The sequence below is a fragment of the Lactuca sativa genome, chromosome 3 (assembly GCF_002870075.4).
Source record: "Lactuca sativa cultivar Salinas chromosome 3, Lsat_Salinas_v11, whole genome shotgun sequence".
In the NCBI taxonomy this organism is placed as follows: domain Eukaryota; kingdom Viridiplantae; phylum Streptophyta; class Magnoliopsida; order Asterales; family Asteraceae; genus Lactuca; species Lactuca sativa.
In genome coordinates, this window is record NC_056625.2 from 104,638,413 (window position 1) to 104,664,073 (window position 25,661).

At 35.0% G+C, this 25,661-nt stretch overlaps 1 protein-coding gene across 1 annotated transcript; it reads right to left on the reverse strand.

The window, feature by feature from the left end:
* Positions 1-21,053: 21,053 nt before the first annotated feature.
* On the reverse strand, positions 21,054-22,441 carry LOC111897652 (thaumatin-like protein 1). Its single transcript, XM_023893612.3, has 3 exons — positions 22,269-22,441; positions 21,506-22,178; positions 21,054-21,379 (listed from the first exon to the last, which is right to left on the reverse strand). Exons 1-3 carry the CDS (start codon positions 22,318-22,320, stop codon positions 21,184-21,186), a joined length of 921 nt encoding a protein of 306 aa, XP_023749380.1. The 5' UTR covers positions 22,321-22,441; the 3' UTR covers positions 21,054-21,183.
* Positions 22,442-25,661: the final 3,220 nt, after the last annotated feature.

The following is a 25,661-nucleotide window of genomic DNA, read 5'->3' on the forward strand; positions in this document are numbered from 1 at the left end:
GCTTGCTAATATGTGCTATTGTAAAATTCAAAACCTTAGAAAACAGAATTATCAAGCTCAATTTTCAATCTTAGTTACTTTAGGAAAATGTGAATTTGATGCTAATCCATGAAATTGCACATTGCACTTTATAAAAGTCGTTAGTGGAGCGTGTGTGGTTAACCGACACATTAATATGGACTAATAAAGGGTGGCAATGGGTAACTCATAAATTATCATTGATTAATGAAATGTGTGTGGTTAACCGTCACATTAATTAGGTGATAAATGACATCGAGAGTACCAAACTGATTTGCAAGGTTATTCACACCTTGTTTGTGATCCTCGATATCCCAGTCACAAATGGAAAGGGCATAATCGAGATTAAACTTGCCAATGAATAGTGCAATGAATCTCAAAAGATCTAGGAATTTCATTTTAAACTTAATTCGTTTAAATTTCTCTTTTCATGGTGGTGAAATTCTTAGATCGTCATTTACCTACCTTTAAATAATTTGCAATTAGATTACAACATCCCTCTTCTGAATTGTGAATTATTTAGTTGGATCTCAGCCTTAATATTTCATTTGGGGTGCAAAATTAAGATTTTTTTATCTAATCAAAACTTATCCTTTTTCTTTTTCTAAATGTCAACTTCAAACAATGCTTTCGGTTCTTCCAACAACAACTCCAACCATTTCTCACTCTCGAGCATCTGCTCTAAAGTCACCTTTGATGGATGCAAGTATAATGATTGGAATTGCAAAATCAATATGGATTTGCGCTTCGAGGACAAGGAATATGTTCTCGAAAAGGAGTCGAACGAGAGTGATGAAACAAAAGCTACTCCTGAAGAAATAGTTGAGTATAGGACACATTGTAATGATGCGAACAAAGTGTCTTGCATCATGGTGGCTACTATGACTCGTGAGCTACAAAGGTTCTATGAGGACTTCTGGCCATATGAGATGAACAAGGACTTGATGGAAGAGTACCATCAATGAGCTTGTCAAGAGAGGTACGAAATAGTGAAGTTCCTCATTACCAGCAAGATGAAGGATGAAGAGTTCGTCACGACCCACTTGCAATGCATGCAATGATATGTGGATCGTCTGTTGAAGCTCAATGTTAAGTTTGATGAGTAATTGGATATTGACATAGTCTTGCACTCATTTCGTAGCTATTATGATCAGTTTGTTATGACTTATCATCTGAACAAGGAGGAAATCACATTGAGTCAACTCCAAATCTTGCTGAGAACCGTCAAGAGTGGAATGAAGGGAAAGAGTATTGCCTCCACTCCTGCTACTTCTGCTCCCGTCTTGTCCATAGGGTAAGGGAAAGGGAATAAGAGGAAATTTCCCTCAAAACAGAACTGGAAGGGAAAGTCTCAAGTCGGGTCGTCAAGTAATAGCCCTAAAGGAAAATCTAGTTCTGAAGCTCCCCCCGCCTTTGATCCAAAGGAGGCTACTTGCTTTTACTTCCATGACAAAGGGAATTGGAAGAGAAGCTACCCCAAGTACTAGCAAGACATAGAGGATGGCAAGATTAAGGTAACCTCGGTAGGTATTTACACTATTCTTTCTACAAACTCATCACGTTCGAATTCTTGGGTTCTTGATACAGCGTGTGGTTTTCACATTTGCTCTGACTTTCAGGGACTAAAAAGAAGTAAAGATGTAGAGCATGGAAAGATGAACCTAATTATGGGCAATAGGAGATCGTCGCCTGTTACCAAGATTGGTGTTTATTCTTTAGTGCTTAGTAGTGAGTTTTGTTTTGAATTAAGTAATAGTTGTTACTCGTCATACATGACAAGAAATGTTATTTCATTTCATGGTTTATATAGACAAGGTTTTAGATATTCTTTTGATAATGAGAATGGTTCTATTCATGCTTATTATAATGGTGTATTTTATTTTGAAGCATTACCTTGTGATGGCGTGTATGAACGTGTGATGGTTGTAGACAATTTAGGAAATATTGTGTTGCAAATTGATTCGTTTAATGGTTTAGACAAAGCATGCTTATGACATTTTCGTCTTGGACATGTCAACAAGAAACACATTGCCCAACTCCAAAAGGATGGAGTGTTGGAATCATTTGACTTAAAGTCAGATGATACATGAATCTTGTTTACTTGGAAAGATGACTAAATCACCTTTCATTGGTTCTTCTGAAAGAGGTGAAGGATTGTTGGATCTCATACACACGGATGTGTGTGGGCCTTTCAAATCCACCACAAGGGATGCAAATCGATTTTATGTTACTTTTACCGATGATTATAGCAGATATAGATATATGTACTTAATCAAGCATAAGTCAGAAACCTTTGAAAAGATCAAAGAGTTCAAACATGAAGTCGATAATTAATTGGGCGGGAAGATCAAGATGCTCAGATCTGATAGTGGTGGTGAGTATCTTAGTATTGAGTTCCATGACTACCTGAAGGAATGTGGAATTGTTTCACAATACCTCCTAGGACACCACAACTTAATGGTGTCGCTGAGAGGCGTAATTGAACCTTGTTGGACATGGTTCGTTCCATGATGAGTCGAGCCTCACTTCCAATCTCATTTTGGGGGTATACCTTAGAGACTGCCACCCACATTCTAAATCTCGTCTCAACAAAGAAGGTTGCCAAAACACCTCACGAGATGTGGATAGGGAAGGTTCCCTCATAAGCACATATCAAGGTTTGGGGCTGTGAAGCTTTCGTTAGACGAGAGACTCACAACAAGCTTTAACCTCGAAGTGAGCGATTTATTTTCATCGGTTACCCACAAAGTCCTTTGGATACTTGTTCTACAGACCTAGTGAGAACATGGTCTTCGTAGTACAAAGAGGAGTCTTTTATGAGAGAGAGAGCTCATATGCAAAGAGTGTTGGGTTTTCAGCACTATAACACTTCCTAAGTGCACATGCAACCCAAAATGTTTTGGATCTATGTTTTCTCTAATTATACATGTATTTTCTTTTTCCAAAGCATTCACCCTAACTAGCATACAATTGAAGCTGTATAACAAAACTTTGGTTTGGATGCTTACCTCTTGAGTAGTGTACAGTTCTTGACCTTTGAAAGCTTGAGAACCTTAAGTGTGATGCCTCTAATGGTTTACAAACACCAATATGCAAGAGGAGTTTCTAAGAGAATAAGTTACTTGTCTCTATTGAAGGTGCAACCGATTTTGGTGCATGGAGGGGGCTTTTTATAGTTGTGGTAAGTGCTAGGGTTGCACTTTGTAAACCCTAAGGATCCATGACTTTCCACGTTCCTATGATCCATGGGTTTAACCTCCATGGACTACCCATGTGTTATATTATTGGTTTAGCCCACTTACATAATCATGGATCACTTAGCCCATACTATAAGAATGATTGATTTACATAATTAATCCCTCCATTATTTAGTTAGTCTCTTTTGACCACAAAATTAATTCTAGGACAATACTAATTAAATAACCATATTAATATATTATACTTATAATATATTAATAAGTCGTAAATAACCTTATTCTCATAAAACCATCCTATCAAATTGCACTGGTGAAGGCAACCCAAAAGCACCATGCTACTATCGGGTCAAGTACACACCAGTTTTAGTTATGGGCTTAGACACCAAATCCACCAGTCTCCCAATTGGTTAAGTCTAATAACTATAGCTGCCTATGTGACTTCAGGATCCGACTTAGCAATCGTAAACTTCCAAAAGTCGATGTCAACTCTGAACCAGTCAGTGACACATCCTTTAGATAAGGGATCATATACTCCTCTGTTCTCAAGATATCAGCTGGACAAATACATGGAACAATTTCATACTTATTGTCCAACAGTTTGTTTCCCGATTTCCAATTTATTTGACATAGAACATAACCGAACACGCCAATTTTGTTCTGACCGGTCCCGCCACATGAGTCAAAACAGAATCATCGAGGGGCCCAATATATCGCTTTTAATCCTCTTAGGATAAAGGGAACAAATAAACTTTGACATTATGTGCTTGTACTAACGACTCATTAAATCATGCACAATGACACGTTTTATAACATCAAGTTACTGATGCGTTTTTGTTCCATCAATGCATGACTAACTCATAGTCAACAACTCATACATCTAGGTTTGAAGACATATATATATATATATATATATATATATATATATATATATATATATATATATATATATATATATATATATATATATATGATATTATCGTCTCACGATCACTCGTGAGAAATTCCATGAAGTGATTCAAGTGAGCGCGGGTTGATCCAATAATCAAATCTTATTTCAGAAGTACTCATGAATGGTGTAGCAAACCTGTTGCAATGCCTAACTCCTTAGACAATCCTACAAGCCAACTCATGACAATCTTCTTTCATACCTACTTCCAAAGTATGAATGACTGTGGATAGTTTGAATAAATCTTATTTATTCGGGAAGTCAAAACATGCAATGTGAAACAATAATAAATAACTGACACAAGATAGTAACTTTACTTATAAATAAGAATCCTTTTATTCATCATCAAATGTCAATTAAAATTTAGCTATTACAAGTTTCGGTTTATCTAATCACTAAAACTAATATCGTTCTTTAGCCCAATGCCCCTCATATGCTGCAAATGCTTAACTCTAGTCAGTCCCTTTGTGATGGGATCTGTTGGGTTGTCTTCTGACGATATCCTCTTTACCACGAGGTGCCATTCTTCTACTTTATATCTTATGAAGTGGTACTTTTTGTTGATATGTATGGATCTTCCATGATCTCTCAATTATTTGGTTATGGCAACCGCCCCTTCATTATCGCGGAAAATTTCCATAGGCTCCTTTATGGATGGAATAACTCCAAGGTCTCCGATGAAGTTTTTCAACCATATCGCCTGCTTCGCTTGCTGATATGTACTCTGATTCACACGTTGAATCAGCTACAATCTCCTGCTTGGAACTTTTCCATGTCACTACTCCTCTATCCAGGGTAAATATCCAGCCTGAATGAGAGCGGAAATTATCTCTGTCGGTCTGAAAGCTCGCAGCGCTATACCATGTTACTCTCAAGTCATCATTCCCACCAAGGGTAAGGAGCCAGTCCTTAGTCCTCCGCAGATACTTAAGAATGTTCTTAACTGCAGTCCAATGAGATTTGCCAGGGTTCCCTTGATATCTGTTGACCATGCTTAAAGTAAAGGCCACATTAGGACAAGTCACCTTTCTTGGAGTTCTCCATGCTGAAACGTTTCAGCACCTTGTCCAAGTAGGTAGTTTGATTAAGTCCTATTATTCTTTTACTTCTGTTTCTCAATATCCTTATCCCCAAGATATAGGCAGCTTCTCCGAGGTCCTTCATAGGGAAATAGTTTCCAAGCCAAGACTTGACCTCCTGCAAGGTTGGGATGGCATTTCCTATGAGTAGTATGTCATCCACATAAAACACCAGAAAGCTAACTATACTCCCACTAGATTTGACATATACACAATACTCATCCTCGCTTATTGAAAATTCAAACTCTTTGACTATCTCATAAAAACAAAGATTCCATCTGTGAGATGCTTGTTTCAATCCATACATGGATTTCTCAAGCTTTCACACTCTATTAGGGTACTCTACACTGAAAAAATCCTTTGGCTGACTCATGTAAGCATCCTCGGCTAACTTTCCATTAAGGAAAGCGGTTTTGACATCCATTTGCCATATTTCATAGTCATGAAATGCAGCTATGGCTAGCATAACCCTTATAGATTTAATCTTCGCTACTAGTGAGAAGGACTCTTCATACTCAACTCCCGGAGTTTGAGTAAAGCCCTTCACAACCAGTCGCACCTTATATGTATGTACATTCCCATCCATGTCGTTCTTCTTGAAGATCCATTTGTACCCGACTATATTACGGCTCGGTACATTATCAACCAAGTTCCAAACTTTATTATCATACATGGACTAAATCTCGCTGTCCATAGCCTGTTTCCACTTAGCAGACTCGGGGCCTGCCATGGCTTCCATGTAGTTGTTAGGTTCATCCAAATTTATTAGTGAGCCATCACTGATAAATGTATCACCTTCATCTGTTATATGAAAAACATATAACACAGGTGGAACAGTAACTCTACTAAAACGCCTCGGAGCTACGGACTTGTCAATTGGTTCAACCGGAGTTTCCTCCTTGGGTTGAGTGCTAGTGTTTGAGGTTCCTTCATTGCTTAACTCTTGAAGCTCTTCAAGGTCAATTTGCCTCCCACTATCCTCTTTGGCATATGAGTTCTCTCTCTCTCTCTCTCTAAAGACTTATCTCCTCGCAACGAAGACAACATTGTCACTCGGTCTATAGATGAGATATCCAAAGGACTTCTGTGGGTAGCAGATGAAAATACATCGCTCACTCCAAGGTTAGAGCTTGTCGTGAGTTTATTTTTTCATAAAATCCTCTCAACCCCAAACTTTGATGTGATCGAATGTGGGAACCTTCCCAGTCTACATCTCGTGAGGTGTCTTGGAAACCTTTTTGGTAGGGACTATATTAAGGATATTGGCGGCAGTCTCTAAGGCATACCCCTAGAATGAGATTAGTAACAAAACTCGACTCATCATGGAATGAACCATGTCTAGCAAGGTCCTGTTGCGTCTCTCAGCCACACCATTAAGCTATGGTGTCCTAGGTGGCATCAATTGTGAAACATTTCCACACTCCTTAAGATAGTCAAGGAACTTGATACTAAGATACTCTCCTCCACGATCAGATCATAGGATCTTTATTTTCATGCCCAATTGATTCTCCAATTTTTTCTTAAACTCTTTGAACCTTTCAAAAGTCTCTGGCTTATGCTTGATTAAGTAGATATATCCATACCTACTGTAATCATGAGTAAAAGTCAAATAGAAGCGGTTAGCATCCCTTGTGGCGGTTCTGAATGGTCCACACACATCAGTGTGTATGAGGTCCAACAAACCTTCACCCCTTTCACAAGTACCAGTGAAGGGTGAGTTGATCATCTTTCCAAGTAAACACGATTCGCAAGTGTCAACCGACTTTAATTCGAATGGCTCCAAAACTCCATCATTTTGGAGTTTGGCTATGCGTTTCTTGTTGACCTGTCCAAGACGACAATGCCACAAGCATGCATTGTCCAAAGCATTGGACCAATCAATATTCAACACATTATTTCGTAAGTTATCTATAACATTCACAGTTTCATATACACCATTGCAAGGTAATGCTTCAAAATAAAATACACCATTATAATAAGCATAAACAACACCAACTTCATTATTAAACGAAAAGGTAAAACCTTGCTTGTACAAACTATGAAAGGAAATAATATTTCTCACCATATAGGCCGAGTAACAACAATTATTCAAATCTAAATTTAAACCACTTCTAAGCAATAAAGAATAAACTCCCATCTTGGTCACATGCGACATTTTCCTATTTCACATGATTAAGTTTATCTTCTCGTGCTCCACATCCCTACTTCTTTTTAGTCCCTACAAATTAGAACAAATGTGAAATCCACAACTTGTATCAAGGACCCAAGAATTATCATGTTATGAGTTATTAGATTGAATAGTGTAAATACCTACAAGGGAGGGTTTGATCTTCCCATCCTTTATGTCCTGCAAGTACTTGGGGCAGCTTCGTTTCCAGTGCCCCTTTTTCATGAGAATGGAGGCAGTCAGCATCCTTCAGATTGGAAGAGGGATTAACGGGACCAACTTTGGTCCCCCTAGAAGAGGATCCATCAAGGGACTTTCCCTTACGGCTCTTGGAGGGAGCCTTTCTCTTCTTTCCCTTTCCATGTCCTATTGCCAAAACAGGGGCAGAAGTAGTAGTAGGAGTAGACACAACCGACTTGACTTTAAGGTTGCTTTCTGCAGTCCTTAAAAGCCCTTGAAGCATGCTAAGAGTGACATGCTCCTTGTTTATATGATAAGTCATACGAAACTGATCATAACAAGAAGTTAAAGAGTGTAATATATATCTATGGCCAAGTCTTCATCAATATTGACATTCAGTTTTATTAAGCGGTCCACATATCTCTGCATCTTCTGCAAGCGGGCCATGATGGATTCACCATCCTTCATTTTGGTTGTGATCATGGAGGTAATGATCTCATACCTTTCATGCCAAGGACTTTGATGGTATCTTTCCATCAAATCATGATACATTTCATAGGGATATTAGTCCTCATAGGACTTCTGCAGCTCAACAGTCATGGTTGCAATCAAAAGACACGACACCTTTGTCGCATCCCTCTCATGAGTAGTGTGTTCAACGATTTGTTCAGGAGTAGCAGTGGTGACATCAATCTCCTTTAGCTCTTTATTAAGGACGTATTCTTTGTCCTCATAACGAATAGCCATTCTGATGTTTCAAATCCAGTCATTGAAATTCGATCCATCAAAAATGACCCTCCCACATTGGTTCATTAGGGAGAAAGAGCCTAAAGCATTGTTTGGGATAGACATCTGAAAAAGAAGAAGAACAAAGTTTTGATTAGATGAGAATCCTTAATATTACAACCAATATGAAATATTAAGGCTAGGATCCAAGACAATATTCTACAATTACGAAGAGGGATGTCGCAATCCAATTGTAAAATATTTGAAGGTAGGTAAATGACGATTTACCAATTTCCACCATGAAAAACGAAATAGATTATTAGGTTTTAATTGGTTTGAAATTCCAAGATCTTTGAGATTCATTAAACTTTTCAAAGGCATGTTTAAATCTCGATTGTGCCCTTCAAGTTTGTGATTGGGATGCCGAGGATCACAAACAATGTGTGAATAACCATGCAAAGTAACATGGTACACCCAATGTTACAAATCACCTAATCAATGTGTTGTTTAACCACATGCGCTCCATTGATCTATGATTAACATCAAGCTACCCTTTGCCACACATTATCAGTCCCTGATTAGTTTGCCGGTTAACCACACACGCTCCATTAACGACTTAACAAGGTGCAAAGTGTTATTTCATGGATTAGCACCATTTTCACATTTTTCCTAAAGTAACTAAAATTGGGAATTAATTAAAAGTTTAGTTACTTTATATTCATCATTATACTTTTAATGATGGAGAATTAGTGTCCTATCATACCCGTTCCGCTTACAACCCTCCACCAGTTAAGGAAGTGGTGTGTGAGAGTGGACACCCATTAAACCACAATTTTATAGGCAATAACCTTATACCCCCTTATAGTTCAGCTTCGTGAATAAGGCCTACTAACGGTAAGACTGACTTGCTCTTATACATATATATATATATATATATATATATATATATATATATATATATATATATATATATATATATATATAATATTATAAAGTATAAGTGTTGAATTTTAACTTTTAAAACTCTAGGGTTTGCAATTATAGTTTCATTTAATGAGATTTTGCAAATTCCAAAACTTGAGGGTACGTTTTGAAACTTGTCAAAACTCTTCACATTTATAACCTATGAGTTTAATTTGATTTTTATGATGAGACCTTTCATTTTTCATAACTTGAGGATAAGTTATGGAGGTCATTAAAAATCAATTAGATCATTTTACTAACAACTAAATTATCACATAATTCATGATCTAACTAAACTCATAAACAAGACAATTCCATATCAACAATTTTAAAAACAATTTGGTTTATCATATAAAACAACAATTATTTTAAAACTTTGATAATTATCTTTCAATTAGATGAGTATGATCACTACCATATCTTAAAAAACATATTTTTATGATTCAAAACAGTTTGGGGTAATGATCATATCCAATTTTGGCCAAAAATATGAATTTCTACACTCTGATCAGCCAACTTGGCAAGTTCACGAACTGGACTCGTTGAGCAGCTTCATTTATGCATGGACTCATCTAGTTCCCCAGTTAGAATGCAGAAAACTTGGTTTTTTTCAACTTTGAAAACAAGCAAGCATCATATAAATAGAAAACAATCCCAGGCTCTGATACCACTGTTGGGTTTTGTGCACTATAACACTTCCTAAGTGCACATGCAACCCTAAATGCTTTGGATCTATATTTTCTCTAATTATACATGAATTTTCTTTTTCCAAAGCATTCACCCTAACTAGCATATAATTGAAGCTATATAACAAAACTTTGGTTTGGATGATTACCTCTTAAGTAGGGTATAGTTCTTGACCTTTGAAAGCTTGAGCACCTAAAGTGTGATGCTTCTAATGGTTCACAAATACCAATATGCAAAAGGAGGTTCTAAGAGAATAAGTTACTTGTCTCTATTGAAGGTGCAACCGATTTTGGTGAATGGAGGGTGCTTTTTATAGTTGCAGAAAGTGGTAGGGTTGCACTTTGTAAACCCTAAGGATGCATGACTTTCCACATTCCTATGATCCATGGGTTTAACCTCCATGGACTATCCATGTGTTATATTATTGGTTTAGCCCACTTACATAATCATGGATCACTTAGCCCATACTATAAAAATGATTGATTTACATAATCAATCCCTCCGTTATTTAATTAGTTTCTTTTGACCACAAAATTAATTCCAAATTAATTCTTGGACAATACTAATTAAATAACCATATTAATATATTATACTTATAATATATTAATAAGTCGTAAATAACCTTATTCTCATAAAACCATCATATCAAATTGCACTGGTGAAGTCAACCCAAAAGGACCATGCTACTATCGGGTCAAGTACATACCAATTATAGTTATGGGTATACACATCAAATCCAATACAGAGGACAGTGGGAGTGCAACTGATCTTTAAGAAATTCAAGAGCCAAGTGATGAGGGAACCTCTAACACTAGCACTCAGCCCGAGGAAGAAATTCATGTTGAACCTATTGACGATTCATTACCTCTTAGACTTTCCAATCGAGTTAGAATGACACCAGAGTTTTATGGTTTCCATATAACTACAAATGGTTATGCATTTATCAGTGATAGTACACTAGTAAATTTAGACGAGCCTTCTAACTACAAGGAAGCCATGGCGGGCCCTGAGTCTGCCAAATGGAAATAGGAAATATGCAGCGAGATCAAGTGCATGTATGACAATCAAGTTTGGAACTTGGTTGACAATGTACTAGGTTGTAAGACAGTTGGGTGCAAAGGGATCTTCAAGAAGAAGACCGACATGGATGGAAAGGTGGACACCTTCAAGGCTCGACTGGTTATGAAGGGCTTTACTCAAACCCCAGGGGTTGACTATGATGAGAACTTCTCATCAGTGGCCAAGATTAAATCTATTAGGGTTATCTTAGCCATTTCTGCATTTCATGACTATGAAATTTGGCAGATGGATGTTAAAACCGCTTTCCTTAATGGAAAGTTGGCTGAGGATGTTTACATGAGTCAACCAGAGGGTTTTGTGGATGCTAAATACCCCAATAAAGTGTGTAAGCTTGTGAAAGGAATCTATGAATTGAAACAAGCTTCTCGCAGATGTAATCTTTGCTTTGATGAGAAATTCAAAAAGTTTGGTTTCTCTATAAGTGAGGATGGATCTTGTGTATGTGTCAAAGCTAATGGGAGTATTGTCACCTTCCTGGTATTGTATGTTGATGACATACTACTTATAGGAAACGACGTTCCAACCTTGCAGGAAGTTAATGTTGGATTAGGTGTCTAAGCCCATAACTATAATTGGTATGTACTTGACCCGAGAGTAGCATGATCCATTTCGGGCTGCCTTCATCAAAGCAATTTGACAGGATGGATTTTTGAGAAATAGGTTATTTGTGATTTATTAATATATTATAAGAATAATATATTAATTGAGAAATCATATTATTTAATTAGTATTGGTCAAGAATTAATTTAGTGAACAAAAGAGACTAATTAAATTTGCAGGGACTGATTAGGTAAATAAGTGATATTTATAGTTTGGGCTAATGATCCATGTTGATTAGGATTGGACTAAATCTTTGTGAGAGTCCATGAAGAGTTAGTCCAAAAGGCTAATGAGTTATTGGTGCTCATAGCCTCTCTCCCTCTCATTATCCTCCAATTTCTCTTGGTGTTTGTGACTTGTTTGAGTCATCACACTTGAGGTGCAAAGATCTTGAACGGCCAAGTTCTATAAGCTACAACAAATAGGTAGCTTTCTAACTATTTTTTATGATTCATGTATCAATTTTGTTATCTAGTTAGGCTTCATGCTTTGGAAAATAATATTGCATGTATAACTAGAGAAAACTAAGATCCAAAGTAGGTTGTATGGCACCATAGGGATGTTAGAGTACATAAAACCCAACAGTTAAGTCCTAGCTTGGAAAGTGTTTCGCTATGAAGGATCTGGGAGAGGTTGCTTATATAATGGGAATAAGGATTTTGAGAAATAGGAGTAAAAGACTAATTTTACTTAGTTAAAGTACATATTTGGATAAGGTTCTAAAGCGATTTAGCATGGATAATACAAAGAAAAGGGAGTTACATATTCAGAGCAATACCAAGCTGAGTAAGACTCAGAGTCTGAATACCGATGCAGAGATAGCGGAAATGAGTCGAGTCCTATATGCTTCCTCCGTTGGATCGATCATGTATGCTATGACATGTACTCGCCCTGATGTGGCTTTTTCTTTTAGCATTGTTAGTCGATATCCGGGAAATCCGGGTAAGGCTCATTTGATAGTGGTAAAGAACATCCTTAAGTATATGCGAAGGACTAAGGACTAGGTACTTGTGCTTGGTGGCAGTGATGACTTATGAGTTACGTGGTATAATGATGTCAACTTTCAAATCGACAGAGACAACGTCCATTCTCAGTCAGGCTGGGTGTTTACCCTTAATATAGGAACAGTGACTTGAAAAAGTTTCTAGTAGGAGACGGTGGTAGATTCAACCTTTGAATCAGAGTACATTGCCGCGAGCGTAGCATCGAAAGAGGCTATATGGTTGAGGATATTCATTGGAGACCTTGAAGTTGTACCGACAATTGATATCTTTCTCATGTTTTCTGGGAACAAATTTCGCAATATTATTCTTTAAAATGGGTACTCTGGTTTTTAAATAAGCATAATTTTTTTTTAAATTGACCGTGAATTTGGGGATGTCACGTATAAGTAGGATGTTATTCTCTATATATGTGAAAGTATATGTATTTGGTATAAGTAGGATGTTATTATGTGTGTATGTGAATGTATGTGTATTTGGTGTATATGTGGTATATATATATATATATATGAAAGTATGTGTATTTTATGCTCTTATGTATGATGTGAAAGTATGTGGTTATGGTATAAGTAGGATGCTATTACGTATGTTTGTGAATGTATGGGTGTTATATGTGGTATATGTATGTTTAAAATATAATGCTATAATTGAAAAAAAAACAACATAATATAATTGTTTAAAGTACTATGCTATAATTAGAAAAAAGTTTCCCTGCAATAAAGGATACAGTAAAACAACATTTAGGGGTTAATTATTTATATAAATATATTTTATATGGTTAAGTATGACTGGTTTTTACTAGGTTAACTTTTTGTTTTTTGTTTTTGTAGACAAAGTTTGATTTGGATTGGATGTACTGGGATCTAGACTCAACTATGTTGTCAGGGATTTTTGAAGCAACTTTGTTAAAAGCTTATCAAGAGCGTAAATGTAGAGACCCATTTTTATAACGAACGCTGAATGCGGAAGAAAGATATCTCGAGATTAGTCGTGTTTTTGGAAGTATGAACACGAAGAACATAATATGAGTTCATAAAAATAAACTAAGAATAAGAGAGAATAATATTGATGAAGCATGAAGAACATGGTGGGAGAGAAACTCTCCCTGGGTGGGAGAACCCACCAACTTTCTCTCTCTAGAATTACATTTTGAGAATTGTAACTCTTCTAAGAAAATGAGAAATGAGCTAGCTTTTTTTTAAGTGACCAACTCTCCCTTTATATAGGAGGGAGAGTATTTACACTATAAATACAATAAAGGGAAAATATAACCTAACTATCACTCATTATTTGTGGAGCATTTACATGCCCCAACATTCTCTCCCCAAATGCTTACAAATGATGAGAGATATAATAAGTGATATAAGGCTATAATACATAATCCAACTAGCAAGTGTGGTAATAAAATGAAATCAAGTGCTAAAATATCTCTGAAACTCTGAAGTGTCTGTGAAGTCTGAAACTGTCCATGAATCTCTAAAATGAAGGTCTTCGGCTTCAAAGCACAACCAATGAAGCAGAAAAAATAAGATCCAAATCTTCAAACCAGTCATAATCACCCGAAGAAGGAGGTCACCATGAGCAAGTAGAAGATCCAATAAAAGAAACACTTCGTCTTCAAAAGTCTGAAAAACATCTCGAGTTTTCAAATCATAATACACTGAAATTCTTCAAAGAATAACCTGCTAAAAATGTGAAAGCATCCATAAAATGTAGTCTGGATAAAATCAATGTGAGTCCAAAAACATGGTCTAGCGATGCCAAAATTTGATCCAAGGATCAAAAATAAGTGCCACGTCACATCGCTAAAATAATCTTCGTCTTCAACATATCACAAATCCAAACTCGTGAAACCATAAGAACTAAACTAGATGCGAACACAAAATCATCCCGTGGTAGAGTCCGAATAATAAATAATCTGAATCAGAAGACATCGAGTAATGCCAAAAATTTGATCCGTAAAAACCAAAAATAAGTGTCACATCGCATCACTAAATAAAGAATCGTCTTCATAAGTCTTCAAGAATCCAAACTCAAACAATAATAACCAAATCCGAATGATATTCTCTCCCTATTTTTGATAACCAATGATCGGATATCAAAAATCAACAAATAATCGGATGGAGAGTGTCGGATACCAAGAGCTAAGATAAGCTCTCGCTAGATGTATGAAGGGTCTTGATAAGAAACGAGAAAGAGTAAAATAAATACTCTTGTGGTCATGAGAAAGCGGGTGACATAGTTGCTGAAACTGTGCTGAGAAAATATGTTGTGCCAAAAATATATGCAAATATCCAAACTGCGGTGCCGGAACACTTGAAGTGGTCTTCAATAGAGAATAAACTCCACATGCTCAAGATACATGATTCGTCAACCAAAAATCAAGAGCGCCAAGTCATAATATCTCATATAGTGAAGAATGTGAAACAACTTTGTTGATTAATCGCCGTTGCGGTGCAAGTATCACAAAAAGATAATATGAAGTCCGACTGTGGTAGGAATATTCTTCCAATAATAATAACCGGCATGAAGTAACCGATGTGACAATCCATGGGTAGGTTGTGGCAAAAATTGGTTTTAATAAAAAAAATTGGTTATATAAAAAAATGGCTAAATAAAAAAAATTGGTGTTATAAAAAAAATTGGTTGAATAAAAAAATTGGCTGCAAAAAAAAATAAATTAATTAAAAAAAAATAATGTAGAAAAAAAATCTGAATTAAAAAAAGTTTAGAAAAAAAGGGTTTTAAAAAAAGGTAGGGGAGGAAAAAGGTGGGGGAGGAGGAAGAAGGAAGAAGGAAAAAAGGAGGGGGGAGGAGGAGGAAGAAGGAGAGGGCTGAAGGAGGAAAGGGGGGGGGGGGTAGAGAGAGGTGGAGAAGGGGAATCCGAGGTCTGCTTATGGAGGGTAATTGCAGTAAGAGTGGTCTGGTTGCAGGTCTAGGCTGGGTGCGGTTGGGTGGAGACAACGGATAGAGGAAGCTGGTCACGGATGGAAGCTAGGCTGCGATATGCGAAGAAGGCGAGGCGGCTGCGGATCAGATGGACAAGGCTGCAACTGATGCATAGCGCAAGTTGCGGTCCGAGACGCTGATTGCCGCTACGGTCCGAAGAAGGATCAGGATCCGAGATTACGGTCTTGGGTGACTTCAGTCAGCAGGGAAAATGTAGGGGTGGGCTACGGTTTTCTTTTTATTTTGGCTGCTGACCTCTGCTGCGGATAGAGGCCTGAGAGGACCTCGGATCAAGGCATAAGAGGGGATGCGAGGAGAGGCTTCTAAGGGGACTCCGGTATGCAGTTTTTGGCTGCAGTTCGGCGGTCTGGAAGGGGCTGAATAGGTGACGAAAAATGTTATTTTTTCATGAAAAATGGTACCGCAAAGTCCATTTATTCATATTTTAATAAGGGAATCTTTTTATAAAGCATTTAAGTCAACAAGTGGGTATTGGGAAGGAAAAAAGAGGAGTGTAAAGGGGGTTTTTAAGGGACAAAAGGTGATGGGATTTGTCATAGCCACATGGTTTTTGCTTGGGAAGACAAATATAAGTGAATTACTCTTTACCCAAAAGAGCAAAAAGGACAATATGCTTTTCACAAACACAATTTACGTCCAAATTTCTTCTATTAAAGATCTACAGCAAGAGTAAAAGTCTTCATACCTCAAGAAGATTTCAAGCTGCTGGGTAAAAAAAAAGAGCACCACTTCAATGAAAATAAGCCCATAATTGTGTCTTCTCATTTCCAAGGCATAAATAAAATGCCTGGAGCAAATTCTTCAACAAATTGGAGACCACAAAAATAATTTATCTTCCCATTTGCTTCATTTCTTCAACAGAAAAAAAAAAATAAGAACATGAAGAACATCATTTTTTTCTAGCAATAATAGAACGATCAGCAGCAACAACTTTTATTTTTGTTAAGATAGAATCACCCAAAAGATAGAACTAAGAAAGAACTTCACAAAAAAAATTCCGGTTTGCAACCCGAAATTTTGTTTTCTTGTAGAAACACGGAAAAATCACAAGATAATCACCGAACGGGAGTCGTTCCCTTGAACTAATCGTGAGATCTTCAAGGTACGACTCTGATACCAATTGTAGAAACCCATTTTTGTAACGAACGGTGAATGCGGAAGAAAGATATCTCGAGATTAGTCGTGTTTTTGGAAGTATGAACACGAAGAACATAATATGAGTTCATAAAAATAAACTAAGAATAAGAGAGAATAATATTGATGAAGCATGAAGAACATGGTGGGAGAGAAACTCTCCCTGGGTGGGAGAAGCCACCAACTTTCTCTCTCTAGAATTACATTTTGAGAATTGTAACTCTTCTAAGAAAATGAGAAATGAGCTAGCTTTTTTATTAAATGACCAACTCTCCCTTTATATAGGAGGGAGAGTATTTACACCATAAATAAAATAAAGGGAAAATATAACCTAACTATCACTCATTATTTATGAAGCATTTAAATGCCTCAACAGTAAAGCTGATGCAAAGTAATAATTTTTGGAAGTCGGCGGGCATGTGGATATCCCGAGAGCATTAGCCACCCCCCAGATGATATGAATATTGATAATTGGAAGAAAATAGTTGAGTATTTCTAAACGGACGAACACAAAGCTGCTTCAAAAAGGAACAAAAAAGTTCGTCAATGCAAACAACCGTGAATCGTGGGGGGTCGAGCTCGTATAGCGGTACATCCTATAAGAAAGTAACCTACGATACATGTAATTATTTAGTTAAAATATATTCTTATTTTTAATGTTAAACAGAACCTTAAGAGACTGGAAACGTTTCGCAAGACTCATACCGACAGGGATGGTGTATTTGTTATTGTCGAGGAGGAACAACAATACGTAAGTATTTAATTATATTTTTATCATATAATATGTGTTTATTTATATTTAATTGTTAATCAATATTGGGAAATATAAAATCGGTTAGAGGAAGGGCTCTTAGAACAAACGCAAGGGCTAGAATGTGAAAGAGAGTTAATACGCGTTCAAGAAAGAGATGCTTTCGGAGAGTATTAGGAGAACGACGTGTCCATATCAAAGGCGTCGACCGTAAACCTTCTGCTATCTCGTCGATTTCACAGCCTCGCAACCACCACCACATTCATCACAGTCATCACAGGTAAAATAAGATTATTTAATTTCAATAAATGCATGTTGATTTGGTCATTTTTATTTGTGGTGATTATTTTCTAAACGCTTTGTTAATTGGTTTATTGTCCCAAGTGCAACAAATAGCAATGTACTTTGGTTTTTTTTGTCTTAGATTAAAAATAGCAATATACGTCAGAATCAATAAATGCCTGTTGATTTGGTAATTGTGCTTTTGTCCCAAGTGCAAGATATAATAATGTATTTTTGGTATTTCTTGTATTTTATGTGCAAAAAATAACAATGTATTTTGGTATTTCTTGTATTTAAGGTTCTTTAGCAAAAATAGAGTAAAATTATTTAATTTCAAGTGTTTATATTTTAAGTGCAACAAATAGAAATGTACTTTGGTATTTTGTCTCTAGTTTAAAAATAGCAATGTACTTTGGCATCATAAAATGCATGTTGATTTGGTAATTTTGGTTTGTGGTAATTATTTGCTAAAAGCTTTGGTAATTGGGTTTTTGTCCTAAGTGCAAGAAATAGCAACGTACTTTGGTTTTTTGTCTTAGTTTAAAATAGCAATGTACTTTGGCATCGATAAATGCATGTTGATTTGGTAATTGTCTTTTTGTCCCAAGTGCAAAAATAGCAATGTTCTTTTGATATATCTTGTATTTAAGTGCATAAATAGTAATGTATTTTGGTAGTTTTTGTTTATGTTTGATAATTTAACTTATAAATTTATATATGTTGTTATTTATTATGTAGATGGAAAATCTTCGGCCAATGCTCAACGACACGGCATGTAGGGAGGAACTTTATGTGTCTTTTCAATCGGGGAATAATCAAGAAGGAAACGATGGGAACATAATGATGGTTCGTCAGATATGTGTTTTGTATGTTACACTTGTCGTCACACTTTACTACTTGTTAGAATTTTAATACTCTGGTTGTTTATTTTGATATGAAATTAATTATAACAGTATTTGGTATCTAATTGGATGTTGTTATGTAATTTTTTTTCTGTATTTAATGTCGTTATGTATCGGGTTTTTTTTTACCCAAAATCATTAATTAAAAAAATTAAAAAATGAAAAATATTATTACCAACGACATCAGCATTAGCGGCGACAAAAAGTATTACTGGCGACAGGAGCACTAGCGGCGACAATTGTTTTTACCGGCGACATTTTGATCAATAATGACAGAGCGGTAGCGGAGACTTTTTACCAACGACGTGTCACTGCTATTACCTTTACCGGCAACTTTTTTACTCTTTACCGGCAACTTTTGTCGCTGCTAATTACTTTTTTCTCGTAGTGAAATCTTTTATTAGTTAGTTTTATTTGATTACCCAATTTACCTTGTCTAGTTCCTAGAATTCTGTTGTATTTTTTTTTTACACTCTTTCTAGTGGTAAATAATTTTCACATGCGAAATTTATCCAAAGCTAATACTTTCAAACAATAAGAAACTTTTACACCTTTGCAAGAGTTAAACAAGTCTCCTTCCGTGCAAAGTTTTCCTTTTGGTCACGAAGAAGCATTCTTACCGGTTGCTCCAACACTCACCCATAGTCAGAAAATACGGTCATCAACATGCTTTTTTCAACTTTTTATCTATAATGCTCTTCTTTTTTCTTAATTAATCTTGACTTTGTTTGTCATTTTGCAGACCTTTCTTTAATTGATTCCAGAAAGGCGATGTTCACACTTTTATATTGTTGTGAGAGAGAAAAGAGAGCCTGGAAGCCATATCTTTCAGTCCTTAATCAGGTCAATGATTGGATGAATTAGTAGTGGAGGTAAAAGACGTGGTTTTTAGCTCATTGTAGATGAGATCGATGACACACATGCATGTTTGGAGACACCATCAGGGCTTTATCGACCTTCCATCATTCCTGGCCTAACAATTAATCACAAGAACCGCTGACAATATCACAATACACATTAATTATTCTACTTGCAAAAGACAGGCGCATGCCACAAGACGTTGGTTTATTATTTATTTTGTGCGTTTCGTGTTTCTAGTTAGTCAATTGGAAAAGACCCATGAAGGAGTTGTTTATGACCAAAAGATCACCTTAGAGCTTACATTCTTTATAATATCCCAACATAGATTAGTGGTCAGTAACTTTTAGCATCCAACTAGATGTCTTATCTTCAGTTTTGACAACACTTATTTAATTTTATAAAACATACAAAGAATACTAGATTTGTGAGTTTTCTGATGTGGGGTTATAACATAAAACATGTATGCTTCTACAAGCGTGATGTGTAACATGTACGCTAGGTTTTTAACTTTTTATGTGATGCTTGTTTTAGACATCTAACAATTAATTGATCATTTCCTTAAGGTTACTTATTCAATCAAAATGTGCAACTATTATCTGATTATCATTTGTATATGGTTATATCTACGAACAATAATATATTGCAAAGTGCATGATGCTACCAATCTTTTAGCTTTCTTGCAACAGTTACACTTGCGGGTCAAGTTGCATTGTTTCTCTGTTGCAACACTTTAGGGATCATTGGCTACCGTCGAATATGGTCATGCTAATTTTGATGACTTTTTATCTTGAAGAGAAAGTAAAATTATTTGGTTTTATTAATTTTGCATTATTGATGTGTAACCCCACAAAGCTTTAAGGACAAACTGTTGCATGAAAACATGCTTAGAACATGCTCTTTTCTATCTTTTTTTCACCTTTATTTCCTTTTTGAGTAACAATGACGTTCTTTGTTTTTCTTATGGACTGCTGATGGCATGAAATTGACACAGAATGAACAGCCTATTTTTACTACTTTTGTCCATAAAGCAAAGATGTTGAGCATTAACGAGGTGAACCTGAAGAGACCCATTTTTAACCAAACCAAATTATATAATTGGTTTTGTGGCTTGGTCTTATAGGAGTTAGGTCACGATTTTGATTATGATAGATGATCATGACTACAACGTTTATGCCTTTCAACTTCCTAAATGTAAATGCATCTTTTTGTCTTGAAAAGAACCATATATTGAAAAGGCATTGCGAAAAGTATTATACAAATATAGGTGAGTCTTTTCTTTCCTATTTATTTTCTAAAAAATAGGTAAAAACGATTCTACTACAAACAAAGTAAAAATAACAAATAATCTAAAGCGAGCCAATGTGTTGATTTATTTTGATCTTATCCGGAACATGCAAGCTTTTTACTAATATTAAAAACAATAAATTACAACTATTTATTCTTACTATGATATAATCAAGCACATATGTAAATTAGTCAACTAACCAATGAAAAATTTATACACAAAACTTGATAAAATTGAACATATATATAAAGATTGTTTCTATTAATTTCTATTAAATATTTCTATACGTATGTAACTATGTATGTTGATCAATTCCTAACTTACACCAAGGCTAACGCTTGGATCAAAATGAAATTACATACCAAAAAAACTAATATGTGTGAAATAAATAATAAACAAAATAAATATAAGTTTTAAAGAAAAATGGTCGATGCCAATTGAATTTCCAGCAGCAAGATCGGCATACAATGAACTATTCGAAAAGAATTCTTTCAAGGGATCCGACCCAGTCCCATTTGTAGGCCTCATTAACCCTTTCGTAACTTTTCCACTGCAAATATTAAAAAATAAAAATTAATTCTATACTTAATAATAAAAGCATTTCGTAAAACAAATATGTTTTCAAGATAATGAGATGAATAGTTGACCCATTGACCATTACGATGAAAAAGGTTACCTTGGGAATGAAGGACAAAATGTGATCACATAATTAGCACCCGTACACGTGAAAGTACTAGTTGCATCATCGTACGCGTAGCTGTACGACCTCGGACACGCCGTCTTAAACACCTGCGAGTACGCCGTCGGCTGACAAGTGCTCGGCGAATCGAACTCTCCCTTACAGCAATACTCCGGCGTCCCAAACGCCTCACATGCGCTTCTACAACCTCCGCCACCCTCCACCCTCAGCTCGCTCGGACACCGCCGGTTTAAGTCATCTACACACCCCGTCGTCCTGCAATCACCCGACCCACCGCTCACCTCCACGATCATCTGTAAATTATACCCATCGACAAGGCTGACGTCGTAGAAGTCCTGTGTAGCCGAACCTGATATCGATCCAAGGGTGAACTCCGCCAGGGTGGCCGGTGGGGTTGCTCCGGCACCATTACATTGCATTTCTCCGGAACCACAGTCAGCCGTGGCACATGATCCGTGGCCGGTGGAATCAAAGTTACAACCTGTTCTTCCCCAGAAGCGACCGGACCATCCTGCCGGAGCTTGAAAGGAACGTGAATTACCGTTTGCGAGTTCAAATCCGGTGGTATCAAGAACTGGATTGCCTAGAATTCCCGGCCAGACTGTGTAGCTGCACTTGTTGACAAATGTAAAAGTAGCACATGAAACTCCTGAAATAAGAAGAACAAGCAGTTGGAATCACATTCTATATATGGTAGAAAGACAAACACTTGAATGAAGTTAATTAAGGGATGGTTTACCTTTAAGGATAAAGAAGAGAAGAGATGTAAGAACCAAAATAGAGCGAGTCATGTGGATTATTGGGTAGTTCGTATTGAAACAGAAGAGGTTTTTGGTGGAATATATAGAGTCGAATGTTATGGAAATTATAAGGATGAAGGAAGAAGAGGCAGATCGAGGGAATTTCGAAGTAGGGAGATGCGTTGCTATATATGCAAATTCAATACCACCTGCCGACCACTGCCTTTTTTTCCCCACTAAAGTCGATCGAAATGATATATATTAACTTATCCATCACGTAAAATATTAATCTTTTGAGACTGTATCATTTAATTTAATAAGTACTTTTATACGAGTGCTTTAACTAATAATCAATTGTTATAACAACTTTAAAAAATGGTCGATACAGGAAATTACGTGGAAATTGTTTTATATGTGAGAGCATGTAAGTTTTTATAATTGATTACTATTTGATTTAGCATTTAACATAACTTAATACCAAAGGAGGGCATACGGTATTTTTTGTTTGTTGGTCTTTCAAATACATTGAGTGGTGAGTATATTGTTTGTTCATCTAACTTTTTTTTCTTTAATAATATTTCATTTTACTCCTTTAATTTTATTTTAATATAAATAAATTTTATTTCTTTAATATATATTTATGTGTATTAAATGTGACAAACATTTATATTACAAACCATAGTAAAGTTTAACACAAACGATATTTATTAAAATATGATGTGCTTAAAAACAACTAATTAAAAAAAGTGGTTTCTTAAAACATTTTAGATAGATAGAATTCAATAAGGTAAAGTTATTATATATATATATATATATATATATATATATATATATATATATATATATATATATATATATATATATATATATATATATATATATATATATATATATATATATATATATATATATATATATATATATATATATATATATATATATATATAGGGGAGAGTTCAATTGAGAAAAAAAAAATTGAGAATGGGAGAATCATTCTCAGCCAATCATTTATTTTTGCCGCAAAATCCTCCATTGTACCGGCGGAAATGAGAAACGAATACACATGTGTTTTCCAACATAACATATTTCTTTAAACTATGCTAATCATTACCTTAATATATACAAAACATAGTTTTTTTTCGTTTTTTTTTTAATTTTTATAAGCTATTTTTATCAAAAAATGATTTTAAATATACCAAAATTCATGATTTTTTATTCTCTACAAATAGACATCCATATTGATATAGTTTTAAGATAAAATAAAAAAAAAATTATATTTTCAGCTATCGTTATTCATAAGTGAATAAAAATGAATCGGGTTTTTACTACAGTACATTCGTTATTCAGTTATGAATAAAACTATGATTAATTTTTTTTTTTTTACAATTTAAGTATCATTCATATATGAATATTACATAATATATTCACTTGTGAATATTAGATGGTATATTCACTTATGAATATTAGATAATATTTTCATATCTGAATATTACATAGTATTACATGGTATATCACATGTGAATATTACATAGTATATTCATTTGTGAATATTAGATGATATATTCACTTATGAATATTACACAGGATATTCACATATGAATATTACAAGGTATTTTCACACACACACACACACACACACACATATATATATATATATATATATATATATATATATATATATATATATATATATTATATGTTATTCACATATGAATAACATACATACTTGCATATTTGTTTTTTTGTTTTAATAATAATATACTGAGAAAACATATTCATATATGAATATAACGTGGTAATTTAGTTCATGCATTTTATCAAACAGTTGGAGTGCATACAATTTAACTTTTTTTAAAAATGTTAAAAACATGATATTTTGACCATTTAAATCTTACAAAAGAGTAGATTGATAGAGAATTATATTAAATTTTTCAAAAAAAAACGATTTGATATTTTTCTAACCTCAATTGTCAAATTTTATTTGATAATCGATGTTGAATGAATGATATGAAATGAATTTTTGTTGATTATCGATGATGTTGATCTAATAACGCTGCGAGTATAATTAATCATAGATGTTGAAGATCTGATCGTATTCAAGCACAATTGAAGGTTGAATTAAAAGAACCAAAAACGATTTTTGTTGTTAACTGTTGAATCGTGTTGATTATTGACGAAGATCGATGATTGATTAGCAATGGATGATGTTGATGATGGTTTAATTGAAGAAATCTGAATGATTGTTGAAAGTTGGAGAAGAAATTTGGATGATGAACGATGAATGGATTTGAACTACAGATACATATTTGAGATTGAAGGTTGTTCTCATATTTACAAGTTTGCCACCGTGTCTTTTTATGCTTGAATAAAATGAGTGGCTGAGAATGATTCCTCCATTCTCAACCTTTTTTATTTTCTTAATTGAAACCACCTACATATATATATATATATATATATATATATATATATATATATATATATATATATATATGTTCAAATGTTTCTAGAAACTATTGTGTGCATGAATGCACCAATATGAATTGAGGAATAATTAAATAATTAAAAAATTGAATAAGGGTAATTATGTAACTTTAGAATGATAAATAAAATAAAATCACTTAATTAATGGGAATTACTATAAAAATCTCTTTGACCAACTACTTAACTCTAGCCCTAAATCTAACTCATCATCGTTTCTAATCCACGACATCTGCTTCTTCTTCTACAATAAATCATCAAGATTCAAAACTCATTACCAGGTAATTATCCTTCTCCAATCAATTATTAAGATTTTCTTTCTTTTAATAAACTCATTTTTTTTCTTTAATCGATCAATCATCATCGGTGATGATGGTGGTGGAGGGAACTTGTCACAAGAATTGATGGAAAACGCGTGTAGCCTCTTCCTCGTCTCCTCCGCTACTTATAAAATGGTTCGATTATGTTTCAGGCAGTCATGGCCAACACAACTTCCCCTTATGTCCTCCAAGTCCTCAATCTCTCCCTCTTATAAGTTATCTTGTCTCACGGTTGACTTCTTCTACGGCTCCGCTTCTTCACACGACTAAACCTTGTAACTGAAGATGAAAAGGGCGTCGCCACCAAATAATTTCAATGCCAGGTACTTTTAATTTTTTTTAGGCTAGTAATTGAAATTGACATCTGATATTGGTGCACATAATCTCAAAAGTACTTAACTTTTGATTGTGAATTATGTTTTCCAGATTTCAAAACCCAATTTTGATTGCAAAAACTTAACCTAGTATATATGGAAGAAATTAAGTCACTTACAGTTTTGGAATTTCTCAGATTCAATATTTGCACAAAGAGTGTAATGCTACTATTATGTTTTAATCAATCATCTGTAATTTCCTTTATCAAGTTTAGGTTTT